The sequence below is a fragment of the Osmerus eperlanus genome, chromosome 6 (genome assembly GCF_963692335.1).
Source record: "Osmerus eperlanus chromosome 6, fOsmEpe2.1, whole genome shotgun sequence".
In the NCBI taxonomy this organism is placed as follows: Eukaryota; Metazoa; Chordata; class Actinopteri; order Osmeriformes; family Osmeridae; genus Osmerus; species Osmerus eperlanus.
In genome coordinates, this window is record NC_085023.1 from 6086510 (window position 1) to 6101029 (window position 14520).

The following is a 14520-nucleotide window of genomic DNA, read 5'->3' on the forward strand; positions in this document are numbered from 1 at the left end:
GAGAGGGTGAAGGAGCACCCGCCGACTACCCAGCTGGTACATTCAGGAGGAATCTACAGCTGTGACATGTCAGTTACCCTCCTGCCAGCGGCCCTACAGGGTGCCAGGCTGCACACAGGTGTGCATGTGTGTGTGTGTGTAGGGGAATGCGAGATGTGGTGCAAGGCCAGATAGATAATAAAGAGAGACAATAGTCCTATCCCAGTCTGACTAGTAAAACTCCAACTATTAAACCACCACACACAAACAGGTCGTCCCACGTCTCAAAGTAACAAAGGTTCTCTGGCAGAAGTCCTGTCATTTGGTTCCCTGTACCCCCTTCCACACACACACATACACACACACATACACGCAGGCATACACACATACACTCTCACACACACACTCTCTCACAAACACACACACTCTCTCTCACACACACACACACACACACACGACACACACATATACACACACCTTCTCTGTCACCCTCTTGCTTTGTTCCACACAACCTCATATAGTCTAGGACTACAGTGACAGACAAAGCTATTGTACATACAAACCATACCATGCAAGCAACATCTGTATGAGACAATATTCTCCATCTTAAAACGTTCTTATTTCCTTTCCATATTTCTATATGGCTTTCGGAAAGATTGTGAAAAAGTGTTAAAAAGAAATAGACTTAAATGTCTGCTGTACCAGAGGGTGAATGAGATGTGTCAGCCATGTCAACTCACCTGGAATAATCTCAAACAGGTGGCGACCAGGTTCATCCTGATTGGCTGGAATCTCGTTAACCTGACTACCTTGGAGAGGGATACAGCCCTGGAAGAGAGAAAAATAGAAAGAGTGGTGAACAGTATCTTTAAGGGACAAATAAATCGATGATAACTGCCAGAATTGATTAGCTAGCAGAACAAGTCGAAGTGACTGGTGAGTGACATGTGACTCTAACCCTCCCCTCATCTCCCCTCATCTCTTCTGCTTTCCCTTCCTTCCGTCTCCCCTCCTCCTCTCCCCTCATCTCTCCTCTCCTCCCCTGGGCAGCGCTCCAACAGAGGACAATAAGATGGGTGAGCGGTCTTAAAGATGACTCAGGAAAACATCCATTTATCCCATCATCATTCTATCCCTCCCTCTGCCTCATCTCCCCCCCCCCCCCTTGCACAGTAGAGGTCAGGGGTCAGTTGTTTAACAGCCTGACTCAGAGGGCAGGCTGGCAGAGGGCAGCCTAGCAGAGGCCTGTTAGCTCAGCCACACAGCCTGTCTGGAAGAAAGGAAAGAACGACTGGAGCTAGGATGGAGGAGGATTGAGGTGAAGGAGAGGAGTGAAGAAGGAGTGGAGGAGAGAAAGAAATTAGGGAATATGAGAGAGCACCAGTGAAAGGGACACTGAATGATGTCCAGAGATACTCATGCTCCAGGTCTCCATGGTACCTGAGCCTTGGCCTCTTCCTGGTCCTTGTAGAAGAAGAGCGCCTGGCTGCTCAGGACGAACCAGCGCAGCTGCCAGTTCTTCATGATGGAGCGCTGCCTTTTCAGCCAGCCGGCCTTCAGCGCCCTCTGTTGATCTGGAGGGGAACAGGGCCTGGAGATCCGGGACAGTTCCCCCATCACCATGCTCTTGGAGCGCGCTGCAGAGACAGACAGACAGATGGGCAGGCAGGCAGGCGTAAAGACAGGCAGACAGGCATGCAGGCAGATAGACAGACAGACAGACAGGCAAGCAGGCAGACAGGCAGATGGCGGACGGACAGACAGACACACAGACAGACAAGCAGGCAGGCAGGTGGGCAGGTGGGCAGGAAGGTAGGTTGGTAGGCCAGCCGGCAGGCAGACAGACAGAAACAGACAGGAAGACAGGCGGGCAGGCCGGCAGGCAGACAGACACACATACACACAATGTCATAATTTTCCTATTCAGATCCCCAAAACAAAAGAATTATGTTTGGTTGTGATCACGTTACACACACATACATATACAGTATGGCTGGGATCAAGTTACACACTGACAGAACAAAGTAGGCTCTGATTAAAAAGCATGGATTATATATCAGAGTATGTGTGTGTGTGTCAGGGACAGAAGGACTATCCCATCTGGCTGAGAGAGAGAGAGAGAGAGAGAGAGAGAGAGAGAGAGAGAGAGAGAGAGAGAGAGAGAGAGAGAGAGAGAGAGAGAGAGAGAGAGAGAGAGAGAGAGAGGGGGGGGGGGAATCAATCGCTTCTTTCTCTCTCTTAATTGCATCCTTATTTCTGCTGAGGCCAGCATCAGGAGAGTGTTTCTGTAAGAGGAAAGGCTCCGACTCTCCTTCTCTCTCTACATTCTCATTCTCTTTCTGTCTACCCTTTCTCTGCCTTCTCCATTTCTTTGCCTCATTCTCTTTCTATTTTCTTTCTTTCCCAGGTCATCTGTGTGGGATTCATTTGCTGAGTCACGACCACACGGAAGGATCTTCATCATCTTTATCATCACCTATAATCATCATCATCAACCATCCCTTCATTACAATCTTCTTTATCTTCATTATAAGCACTACCAAGTGTTTGCCGAACAGGCCTAACCCTCGTTGAACCACATGAATGTATTTTGCAGTTCTGTTTCACATTCAGTTTCATAGTGTGATTAAGTTGTCAGAACATAACCAGTTCTCTAATGGCAGAGCCTGGAATAAAGGGCTCATACATGTTTGATGAGGGCAGGAAAAGATTAAGGAAACGCATTAATATTTCAACTAGCTCATCCTCATATTTTACCCAGACCCGACCTAACACAAACCCAACACAGACCCAGACCCATCGCTAAGTTCCTCCCAGACCAGACCAATTGAGCAACAGAATCCAGAACATCACTGGAAAGTGTATTTATGCACATAGTCACCTCAATGCCCATGTCAGTGCTTGTCCCATGATTTACACCTTCCATAACTGTCCCCACAGAGTCATGTGAGAAGCATGACTACACACACCCAGACACACACACACACACGTACACTCAAACACGCACACACATTCACACAAACACACACACACACACACACTGCAGCAGTTGTCCGATGACTTTGCTCTGGGTGAGAGGAACTATGTTTGACACCCAGCTGTTGTACACAGCAGTAGTGAGGCACGTCATGCACAGTCGTTAGGACGCAGCCCAAACTGAGGGATTAAACTCCCAGTAGGGACTCTTACAACTCCCTCTGGGATATTTATTTATGTATTCAATAATAATAATAATAGTGTCGCATTTGATTTTAAAATGCCATTTTTACAAGTGATGCATGGATTCACAGATGCCCACAGATCAGCACCAGTAATCAACGTACACCCTTAAATTCTTGAGACTGTCGCACGGCCAGTTGGGCAACATTTACAAACTCAGCAGTTGTGGACAATAACCACATACTGGACAAAAAAAATAATATCGCTCTGGATAAGAGCGTCTGCTAAATGACTAAATGTAAATATTGTCCCTATCTATCTAGTATATCTCTCTCGTAGAGAGCACACCACCCGAAGATACTCCAGAGATGACACAATACATTGCAGTGCACGTTCCTACAGAGGGCAACATCCCAAGGTGCGAGTAAAACATGAAACTAGGATCACTGAGAGCCGTCTGTCTGGGAGTGGACAGCACAGAGACAGCTGACTGGACGCAGGCTGTCCAGCCCAGTCCTGTCTGGGGAGGAAACAGCCGTCAGCCCATTGCAGCGGTACCAGCTGCTGCTATACTGGTGTAACACTATCACCATCTCATACTCTGACACTCCACACAGACCCAGAGAACGGTGCCAATGCACCGCAGAATGAAGAGAAGAGAGGGGGAGAGGATAGCGGGGGGGGGGGGGGGGAGAGGAGGATTGAGTGGGAGAAGAGAGAAGTGGAGAGGACAAGAAAGGGAAGGAGAGGGGGGAGAGGAAAGGCAGTTCTTACCCCTGCGTGTCTGTTTTATCTTGGGACTCAGCATGGTTAGCGTTCCTTCGCTTCCTCTCTCACAGACATGTCTGCGTCCCTCCGCTCTCCCCACTCTCCACACACACTGCTACTCTCCTCTGTTCTGCTCTCGCACACTCGCACACGCTGGACACACACTTGCACACGCTGCTTGTATCTGCTGCCTCGCCCTCTTTCTCCTTATCCTCCAACATCATTCTCTCTCTCTCTCTCTCTCTCTCTCTCTCTCTCTCTCTCTCTCTCTCTCTCTCTCTCTCTCTCTCTCTCTCTCTCTCTCTCTCCTTGGCTCTTTCTTTTTATCTCTTTGTCTCTGGTGGCTCTTTCTCTACCTCTCTTCCACTTTTGTTCTCTTTCTCTTCCACTCTCCCTCCTTATGTTGCACTCCCATACTTTCTATGTTCTGCTTTTTCTCGGTCGCTCACACACCCTCCTACCCTTTGTCTCCCTCCCTCTCTCTCTCTCTCTCTCTCTCTCTCTCTCTCTCTCTCTCTCTCCTCTCTCTCTCTCTCTCTCTCTCTCTCTCTCTCTGTCCCACTGGTCCAGTGTGCTGTAACACAATCCATGCCCAGTCTTCCTCTTCTCCTTCCTAGTACTGTTCCAGTGTCTCTTTTTGTAACTGTCTATGAATACATCTGGCTGCTTGTCCTCTGCTGTCGTGTCGCCCCTCTCTCCACAACTCCCTTTATCTCTCTCTCCATCTTGCCCGCCACCCCGGCATCCCTCTTTCCTTCCTCTCTCTCTCTACCCCTCCGTCCCTCCTCTCTCCCTCCACCCCTCCTTCCCTCCTTATTCCCTCTCTCCCTGCACCCCACCATCCCTCTTCTCCTCCACTCCACCTTCCCTTTCTCCCACACACAGACAATAAGGTTTACCGTTCTGAATGGTAGGGTTAGACTCTGGTTCTCAAAGTCTGGGATTAAAGCTAGGTCCAGGACACAGCAACAGTACCCCTACCATGACCTCTGATCTGAACCAAACACAGCTAACCTGCTCAGCAGAGGACACAACAAGTCACCTCTTGTTACAAAAATACAGTTACTGTATACTTACAAATATTTATATCATTTTTCTGTGTACTAAAGTCCTGGACAGTTTTACCGTAACTTTCACCAGTAAACTTTTACCTACTGTTGAAATTAGTATCTAAAAAGCTCAATGTGGTACACAATTGCATTCACATAGACAAAAGTGTCATTCTTGTTCTTCTACAGTTATCAGTAATCACTGAAATTGTTTTTCAATGTGTGCAGTATATAAGAGGGTTTCCAGGGTTTACTGACATGTTGAAAAAACAGTGAATCATTTTGACCAGTAGCGCTTGCAAAATGACAAAAAGAAAGCAACATTTTGGTGGCATTGGCCAATTTACTGACACAATAACTAGGTTTTGAAGCATGAATCAAATGTGTTGGGTGAGTAACAACATTTTTGGTAGAAGTAGTCTACAAAAGAGTTGTGACATCCCATGATACAGTTGTCATAATTGCACTTACAGTTTTCTCAGTGTCTCTATTTGTTCTGTGTTGTAACAGACGGACGGACGGACAGATAAATGAGATAGTGATTGAATACAAGATCCAGCCAAGTCCTGAAGGTATAGGTTGTCCTTTAGGTGTTGTGGAACAACAGTGTGGGTCCTACCTGACAGTCTCCTCTGTGTCTCAGTCGGCCACGGAGCTCTACACCTGGCGGGCTTCATCTCCACTCTGAACCCATCTGTCTACTGGACCGGGTTCCTCTCGGAACAACAAGAAAAGAGAGAGGGGGAGAAAGACAGAGAGAAGGGAAAAGAGAGAGAGTGAGAGCGAGCAAGAGATACAGAGAGAAAGGACGAGAGAGGGACAGACAGAGATAGAGAGGAATTGTTTGCTGTGAGAGACATTCAATGGCATGCACACTGCATATCCTAGTAGTAACACAGCAAACTCAGTCCTATGGATTACAGCGGATAATTGATAATTAGAGGGAGGCAATCAAATGATGGCAGCCAGTCACACAGACCGGGGAGAGCAGCCAGCGGCAGCCTGGGACCATGAGGAGCACAGCACAGTGACAGCAGTGATGCAGGATGGAGAATGTCTGAGATCATTAGACTCACCACGTCATCTCCCATGGACGCCCATCTCTCAGCCTTGGACTGATGAAGAACCCACTGTGCTGCACACTCACACATTCATTCACTCACACACACACAAAACACACACACACAGTCACACACATTCACTCACGCACACAAACGCCCACATACACTCACTCACACACAGACACGCTCACACATACCTATAAATGGTGAAAGCATAGAGTTGGGAAAACAAACTGAAAAAAAAATTGTGTTGTCTTGTCCTCCTTCTTCTAGCTATTGTTCTCTCATTACTTTGTCCCGCTATATGCCTGACTCTCTCTTCTCTCTCTTTTCCTGTGCCTGTAGAATAAGTCAGGAAGTGTGTTTACATGAAGGAGAAGTGAAATACGCTGACCTGTCAGTAAGCACATTAAAGGTTTCCTCTTTAGAGGTGATTATAGACTCCCTGCTTTGAATAAGTAATGTGTACGACAGTCTTAACGGCATTCAACGCTATTATTGGTCTGTGAGACTACGCAGATGTTTTCATTTATGATGATTGAATTATATAATTAATTGCTGTTTCATGTTCTGCAAACAAGGACATTCAGTTTTTCTTGCCTTACCTCTGCAGTTTCATTAGGGAAACAACGCAGAACCCAATAATGTGGTCAGTAAAACACGAAAGAGCATCATGTGCAGAGGATGGGTTTTTGAAAAAAGAAACTGAACTGTAAACCACGGAATGTGCATTGATCAGAACTTAGAACCCTGACCACATCAGCACACCTGAGGTAACTAAAGGAGATGATTAGCCAGTCCGATGATTTCATTGGCTAATGGACAAGAAGCAGCTGCCCCTTCAGAAACCCTAACAGTGATTCAGGGGGACAAAATGAGAGAGGGATGGGGAGACTAGAGAGAGTACTGAGATTGAAAAGAGAGAGAGATGGACAGAGAGGAATAGAGAGATAAGAGAGGGAAAGAGAAAGAGAGAGAGAGAAATCAAGAGACTAGAGAAAGGGGTAGACAGAGAGAAAGAGATGGGGAGAGAATGAGGGGGAAGGAAGCATGGACAGAGAGAAAGAGAGACCCAGCATGGGGCCTGTTCCACCTGAACATGCCGCTTACTCTCAGGGCAGGGGCGAGAGAGAGAGAGGGCAGGGCAAGGCAGGGCAGCCACTCTGAATGCAGAGCAGGCTTTAGTAAGGACAGTAATTCACCCCCCTGCTGACAGACGCCCAGACTCATACAGCTCTGCTCTGACAGCCCCCATCCAGACCTGCTGGACTGGAGGTCCACTGGGACAGGGAGGAAATGTGTGTGTGTGATAAAGAAGGTTGGGGTGTGTGTGTAGGTGTGTGTAATAGAGGAGGCTGAGATGTGTGTGTACTAGAGGAGAGCAATGAGTGTTTATGTGGGGGTGTGTGTAATAGAGGAGGCTGAGATGTGTTTGTGTGTACATCTGTGGCTGTGTGTGTGTGTAATCGAGGAGATTGAGATTAGTGTGTAGGTTTGTGTGTAATAGAGGAGGCTGAGTTGTGTGCGTGTGTGTATGTGTATAACAAAGGGGGCTGAGTGGACCTTGTCCATTAGGGAGAGTAGATGAAGAGTAGACCATGATTTAGAGGAAAGGAAGAGAGAGAGAGAGAGAGAGAGAGAGAGAGAGAGAGAGAGAGAGAGAGAGAGAGAGAGAGAGAGAGAGAGAGAGAGAGAGAATGGGAGGGGCTAGAAAAATATATTTATATTAGGTATCCCATGTGTCTTATATTAAGTAACAAGATTATGCTTAAAGGGGCATAACCTACTGTAACTGTGCACTTACTACAGACTTGTAACCTACAGTCCTGGAACTACTGTACTATAACTACAGACCTGTGTCTACTGTGGGCTCCTAAATAACTTTAAACCATTCAATCATAAATCCATACCACACTTTTATTTAAAACAAGAATAGTGTCAGGTGTATAAAAGCAGGTGAAATGTGCAGACATTCAGGTAGCAAACCTCTAAAGCTCAAACAGCAGAATACTTCACTCTACAGTTTACAAAGCAGGTAAACATCTCCCGTTTTTAAAAGAATGTGAAATAATACAGCTCAGTGCGTTGTTGACAGTCTGAAAATAACAAATTACAACAAAGGGCACAGTACTTCTTCACACTCTACATGAAACAATTAAAAGCAGGTTATTATTAGGCATTCAAGTGTTGATCTGGTGGTCGCTTAAAGAACATCATGACCATCACATATTAAAGCCTGGTTCACATTATTGCGTACAATTGTGTTTGACTTTGTACATTTTCAAAATGGCCATGGGTTTTGCCGGTCCGTAACTTGGATACAGGTTATACGGATCAGTACGGATGCGTATATCAGATTATATATATATATATATATATATATATATACACACTGTCTCATTATGCAGCACAAACAATTTTAAGCAGACTCACCCTCTGCAGACAGATTCATGAAAATATGCAATAATGTGAACCTACTATAAGAGTGGAGGCAAAAGTATTTTTGAGTGTACAGTACCAGTAAAGTACAGTACAGAACATATCTACTAAATACTTCAGTCAGAGCCATACAATATTTATGTATGTATATTATAATTATTATGACTTCTGTTGTCATTGTAGTTCAATTGTATGTTTTGTATATGTTGTTTGTACTGTACATGTATTGAATATGTACATTGTATATGTATTATAAATATAATTATGGCTCGGAGTCTGACGCACGTTTCGACTGCAGGGTCAGTGGTCAAAGTTCAGGTTAAGACCATGCCCCAATATCTAGATGTCTATAGAGGGACTGTCCTGCTCTGTAAGGCCCCGCCCTACACGCTGCCTTCCCTCCAATAGGAATATCAGCACAGCCATAAAACGCTGTCCTAGTGACCGTTGTCGCATAGAGGTCTCGCACTGTCTGAAATAGGTGGTGGTTCCCATGGCAATGGCGTCAAACTGTTCTGTCAGCAGCCACGCCTCCCAGAGTAGCGTGAAAGCATTCAAGGTTGCCATAACCACCACCCAGAATTCTGTCCCCAGCACAGAAAGCCCTGATGACAGGCTCCACCCACCGACCACGAAAGCCACATACAGGTAACGTGTAGCCACGGCAACAAAGAAGAGGTGTGCGGTCACCATGGAGAGGATAAAGAGAAGGAAGAGGCGGTGGTTGCCTTGGCCGACGCAGCAGTTGAGGAAGAGGCAGTGATGGTCGTAGTCTCTCACACACACGTCACACAGCTTGCAGTGTTTGGTGTGGTCTGGCTGGAACAACTGGAGACAGGAGGAATGGAGGGGGGAGGAAAGAAATGGAGACAGAGAGAGAGCGAATGACACAGAAAAACATAATTCCAGGTGTGTTTAGGCACATGTTATGATGTTATGACATTCTGAGGGCCCAGTTTTCAGTTCTGGGCTGTACAATCGTGTGCTTGTGACTCGCCCACAGGTCCAGAGGACAAAGAGTTCTGCTCACCTCACAGTAGATACAGAATCTCTGAGGGTTCTCGTTGTTCTCCACCAGGTCTGCGATGCTGGAGAATCGAGGGTCTGCGTCCGCCGGGCCGAGCGTTCCCGGGTCCTGGATCAGAACCTTCCAGAACAGAACCAGAACCAGGGAGAAGTGGACAACGGACACATGCATCAGACCGCTGGCTGGCCAGACACGTGAAGTGGTTAAGGCTCATATCTGACTTCTGAATGAGACTAACTCCTCCGTGTCCTTATTCCACACAATCTCAATCTGGGGGCTGCTTTGCCCAAAACAGATTACAATCCTCTGAGGGTAAAATATAGGCCTGAAGAGACATTCTCCAGTCCTCTAGTGTGTCGCGAGGGTTATGACACTCTATACCACTCTGGTATGATATTGAACATGTTTTTGTGCATGTCTAATGTTTTTTCATGTATGAGCTGTGTGTGTGTGTGTATATGTTTGTTTTAGCTGTATATGTACAGTATGTATGTGTGCATGAGCTGTGTGTGTGTGTGTGTTTGGGCTGTGTTTGGTGTGAATGTGGTGTGTGTGTGTGTGTGTGTGTGTATGAGCTATGAGTATATGTATGTATGAGCTGTGTGCGATCGCACTGAGCTGTAAAGGATATTGGGAATGATCTTGCCATAGAAGCAGAGCAGTGAGTGGAACAGACCGGCTATCAGGGTCCCCAGATACACAGGGTTGGGCAGCCTAGAACACAACAGAACACAGCTGAACAAATTTGAACATAATACAACAACCACAGCACAGCAGACCATGGCCTAACACATTAGAACAAAGGTTTGGGAGTTGGGGTTTGGGCTGAGGTTAGTGTTAGGGTTGTGGCAGTGGTTGGGGTCAGGATGTGGTCACCTCTGGTAGGTGGTCATGCGGTGGAACTGTGTGAAGATGCTGCGGGCCAGCCAGGGGAAGAGCAGGCTGCAGACCAGGCCCCCGTAGCCCCCCAGCATGGAGGCCACCAGTAGGATGGCGGCTCCGCTCAGCGACGGGAATAGCACAGTCCAGTAGTACAGTACTGCAAACAAACATGTTAGCACGCAAACAGATATACTTTAGCACACAGAAACACACGTTAGCACACACAGACACACACGCTACCACTCACATACATACGTTAGTATGCAAACAAACACATTACCACGGAAATATATACACGTTAGCATGCATATACACACACACACACTTTGGCATAATACACTTATAGACACATTAGCATCTGAGCATAGGCACACACACACACTAACACAAACACACACATTTACATTTACACCTACAGTAGACCATCGGTGTGAGATGGACACTTACGATGAGACTCTTGAGGTTTCAGGTGCATGGGCTCACGGATGTACTGACTCAGCAGTTTGGTGAGCTGCTGATGTCTGGGGGAAGGGAAAAACACAGTTTCACTCATTTTATAACTACTTACATCCCAACCATGACACAGGTATGTATAACTTTATACAACCTGACCATGATATACATGTTGTCTCAAGTCATGTCTCAAGTCTTAAGCCATATGTAGATGTACATGTAGAATAGGTATGTGTGCTGAATGGCTGACTACAGGAGGGTCTCCCTGGCTAAGCCAGGATAGACCAGGTTAGGCCTGGATAGACTAGGTTAGACCAGGCTTGACCAGGATGTACTAAGCTAGACCAGGCTTGACCAGGATGTACTAAGCTAGACCAGGCTTGACCAGGATGTACTAAGCTAGACCAGGCTTGACCAGGATGTACTAAGCTAGACCAGGTTGACCAGAGCAGACCAGGCTAAGCCAGAAGAGAATAGAATAGGCTAAGCCAAGATAGAACAGGACAGAGTAGACTAGACTTGGCCAGGCCAGGCTACACCATGGTAGACCGAGCTAGGCCAGGATAGACCAGATGCAGAGGTAGGGCATAAGTCACACATGACATTTGATATAACAAGTCTTAATAGATTTGATATTAAAAGCAGGATTGTGGGTACATGTTTGCCTCAAAGATTATCAGATTTCCTACTTGTGGTCAAGCGAGCGCGATGGCGTAAACTCATTCCTCACTTTAAACTTAGCTTTTATTTTAAAAAGTAGCTTATCGGTCGCTTAGCGGCTAAAGTCTTGTTTACGAAAAGTGGTTGTTGGGTGTGTCAGTCAGACGACCCCGGTTCTAACCCCAGAGTGTGCAAGTTGAGTTAAGTGCAACAAGCGACACCATGACACCTGTGCCTGCAGATCACCTGAAGGTCTTCCCCTGCCTGCTAAGGTCAAGGGGAGTGAGGCCGTTGTAGTTCTTGATGTGTAACAGCCTGTATCCGGCCCTCTGCAGCAAGGTCCAGCACACCTCCACCGCCCCCCGCTCTGCTGCCACGTGCAGTGCTGTCGCCCCCTGCTGGTCCACTGCATCCACGGAACACCTCTGGAACAGCAGATAGGAAGAGCCCTATACACAGGCCTTTATTACACACACATTTCCACAAAGAGCACAACACACAAGCCATACACATGCATGCTTTTGTGGATCTGTCTGCACAGGGTGAGTGTGCTCTAAAAATGTGTGCCTCCTATCGATAGCCTACTGTGCAGGATTTTTGAAACAGTGGTTCTCAAATTGGCCTTACTCTTCTAATCTTTATTATCTAAATGTATGGTCTGAAAATGAAGGCGGCCATTCAGGAAAAATGTGCAGAGAAAACAAGAAAGCAAGAACTGTGTACAAGAAAATGTACAGAGTCAAATGCAGTGTACTTAAGGATTGCATTCAGTAAAACATTGGGACTGGGACAGTGTGTGTGTGTGTTTCTGAGTGTGAGTGAATGTGTATCTAAGTGTGTGTGTGTGTCTGAGTGAGTGCGTATCTAAGTGAGTGTGTGTGTGTGTGTGTGTCTGAATGAAACCCACCTGCTCTCGGAGCAGGTAGCGGACCACTTCAGTGTTGCCTGTGGAAGCAGCCAGATGTAGAGGTGTGACCTGGTACATATCCCCATCTGAGAACCTGAACATGCCTGTCTCCCATAGGTAGTGCACGGCCACACTGAGACACACAAAGAAAGAGAGAGAGAGCGGAGAGAGTAAGAGAGAGAAAGAGGAGAGAGAGATGAGAGGGAGAGATACAGAAAACAGGACAGAGACAGGGAGGGTGGGAAAAAAAGAGGGACAAAGGAAGAGAGAGAAGGAAAGACAGACAGAAGGAGAGAAACATAGAGAGGGAAAAGAGAGAGAAAGCAAGAGTTTGTGTGCACATGAGCATGTGTGCAGAGCGTGTGTTTGTGTATGTGTGCAGCCTACTCACATGCTACCCCCACTGACTGCATGGTGCAGTGCTGTCTTGCCTTGCAGGTCGACAATGCGAAGGTCAGCTCCATGCTGCATCATCTGGTGCATCACATACACATTGCCCTGTCTGGGGATGGACCAGTATTAGTTTAGTATGCAAGACACTCAGGAGGGCCAACAACCTTCTTCATAGGAACCCAACCATCAACTACCATTTGGCCAATAGGGACTGATTGGATCAGTTGGTAAAATGTCTGTTTGAAAACCTATGTTCCCATGCCAGTTTGATTGGATATGAGATGTCACTTTGGTATAGGAAGTAGACTGGGGTAAGTGCTTTGTGGGAGTTGTTGTTCTACTTACCTGCAGGCGAAATGGAAGGCTGTCTGGCCAGCATCGCATGTCAAGTTGGGGTCAGCGCCGTTGCTAAGCACCAGGTCCACCATGGCACGGTTACCATGGAGAGCAGCAACATGGAGAGGGGTGAACCCACCCCAGCCTGCACAAACACACACACACAATGATGGGAATGTAACTTAATTAGTGCTTCCCTTCTGGAGCAACTGTCCCTTTGTCTCAGTGAGGTTAAATGTGACTCAATGTCTTCCTGTGTGTCTGTGTCACAGGAGCTGAGTGAGTCAGAGCCCAGGGTAGACACTCACACTATCTGAGATCACTGACGATAACACCAGAAGGGGGTTATATATCCTGAAGCTTCCAAACCTGGCAACATGACAAAATCACATCCAAAGACATTGTGCTGCAGTGTGTTTCTGAGTGCGAGAGAAGGGGGTGTAAGAGAGAGAGAGACAGAGACAGAGAGAGAATGTTGTGTGTGTGTGTGTGTGTGTGTGTGTGAGTGAGTGAGTGTGTGAGTGAGTGAATTTGTATGAATCAGCAACTTGTAACCCTACACACCCTACATATCTAATCACCAAAGTGACAACAAGAGGATATAGTGGACATCCAACAGCAGTAGCCAGGTACACATTACAGAATACGGCACAGGAAATCAGCTGTCAGTCTGACTTGATATCCGTCGTCTGCAGCCTGTATGTTTTCAATGCTTTTGATTCTTAACTTGATAGCAGACCATTCTATGTACGAGGTGTGCCAAAAATACATGTTTTTTTAGTTGAAACTGTATATAACTGCTGTATTGCAAACTAGTATTACATACTACATTGAGAAATCATGCAATAGATGACCAAGACAACAAGATAGCATTTTATATCGCATGTACACGTCTTTTCAAGCCTTACCAACATTAACCGGGAAGCACATACCTTTATGTTTGAGGACAGATCGATCAAGTTGAATGAAATGTGCACATTGTTCAATATTTCCTCTCTGAATGCTGTCAAATATGTCTCCTTCGTCGCCCGAGCAACCGGCGGGCAGCGGAAGCATAGTGAGAACGGACGCTGACCCCTGGTAGTCTAACTCGTGCAACCGCAACACAAACTACCGAATATGCATTAAAAACTCGTATTTAATGGAGATAGATACCCATTTTGTCTTGGCAAAGTGACACGATGTTTCATTTTGGTATACTGGTTGCGGCAGTAGACCCTTGGCGAACAGCATTGGATGCGGACTACGCACGTGACTACTGTGCCGTCTTCGTCACCAAAACATGTGCGCTTATAAATAAACCACAGGCCGATTATTTTTAAGGGCTGTTTGAATACAAGTGTAGATCAGATCAAGGGTTTTTGGTCAACCCCAACAAACTTCTCGCGCCTGCTTCCTTAATGTCTC

At 46.5% G+C, this 14520-nt stretch overlaps 2 protein-coding genes across 6 annotated transcripts in view; both read right to left on the bottom strand.

The window, feature by feature from the left end:
- Positions 1-6323, bottom strand: part of arhgap22 (Rho GTPase activating protein 22) — a 13389-nt gene extending 7066 nt beyond the window's left edge. The window contains exons 1-4 of one of the 4 annotated variants that reach the window (XM_062463199.1): positions 6032-6323; positions 5575-5653; positions 1420-1616; positions 720-807 (exon numbers count right to left, since the gene is read on the bottom strand). In XM_062463199.1, coding sequence (XP_062319183.1) covers positions 720-807; positions 1420-1616; positions 5575-5653; positions 6032-6106 — 439 coding nt within the window. In that variant the 5' untranslated portion in view covers positions 6107-6323. Of the gene's footprint in view, positions 1-719; positions 808-1419; positions 1617-3912; positions 4174-5574; positions 5670-6031 lie in introns of those variants that run through there. The other 3 variants (XM_062463201.1, XM_062463200.1, XM_062463202.1) reach the window with 3 other exon arrangements.
- Positions 6324-7915: 1592 nt separating this feature from the next.
- si:ch211-223a10.1 (putative ZDHHC-type palmitoyltransferase 6) lies at positions 7916-14348 on the bottom strand. Of its 2 annotated transcripts, none has more exons than XM_062463222.1 (10): positions 14046-14348; positions 13123-13258; positions 12776-12886; positions 12385-12517; positions 11724-11902; positions 10812-10885; positions 10359-10521; positions 10114-10196; positions 9486-9676; positions 7916-9283 (listed from the first exon to the last, which is right to left on the bottom strand). In XM_062463222.1, exons 1-10 carry the CDS (start codon positions 14167-14169, stop codon positions 8795-8797), a joined length of 1683 nt encoding a protein of 560 aa, XP_062319206.1. In that variant the 5' UTR covers positions 14170-14348; the 3' UTR covers positions 7916-8794. The 2 variants fall into 2 exon arrangements, with proteins under 2 accessions (XP_062319206.1, XP_062319205.1); XM_062463221.1 differs by having other exon boundaries at positions 11724-11926; positions 14046-14347.
- Positions 14349-14520: the final 172 nt, after the last annotated feature.

Coding starts and splice junctions, on each gene's coding strand:
- si:ch211-223a10.1 (XM_062463221.1), bottom strand. CDS start 14,169: ATGCTTCCGCTGCCCGCCGGTTGCTCGGGCGACGAAGGAGACATATTT. Junction 9,677..10,113: donor CTATGGCAAGATCATTCCCA/ATATCCTTTACA, acceptor TAACCACTTCAC/GTGTCTGGCCAGCCAGCGGT. Junction 9,284..9,485: donor GATTCTGTATCTACTGTGAG/GTGAGCAGAACT, acceptor TCCTGTCTCCAG/TTGTTCCAGCCAGACCACAC.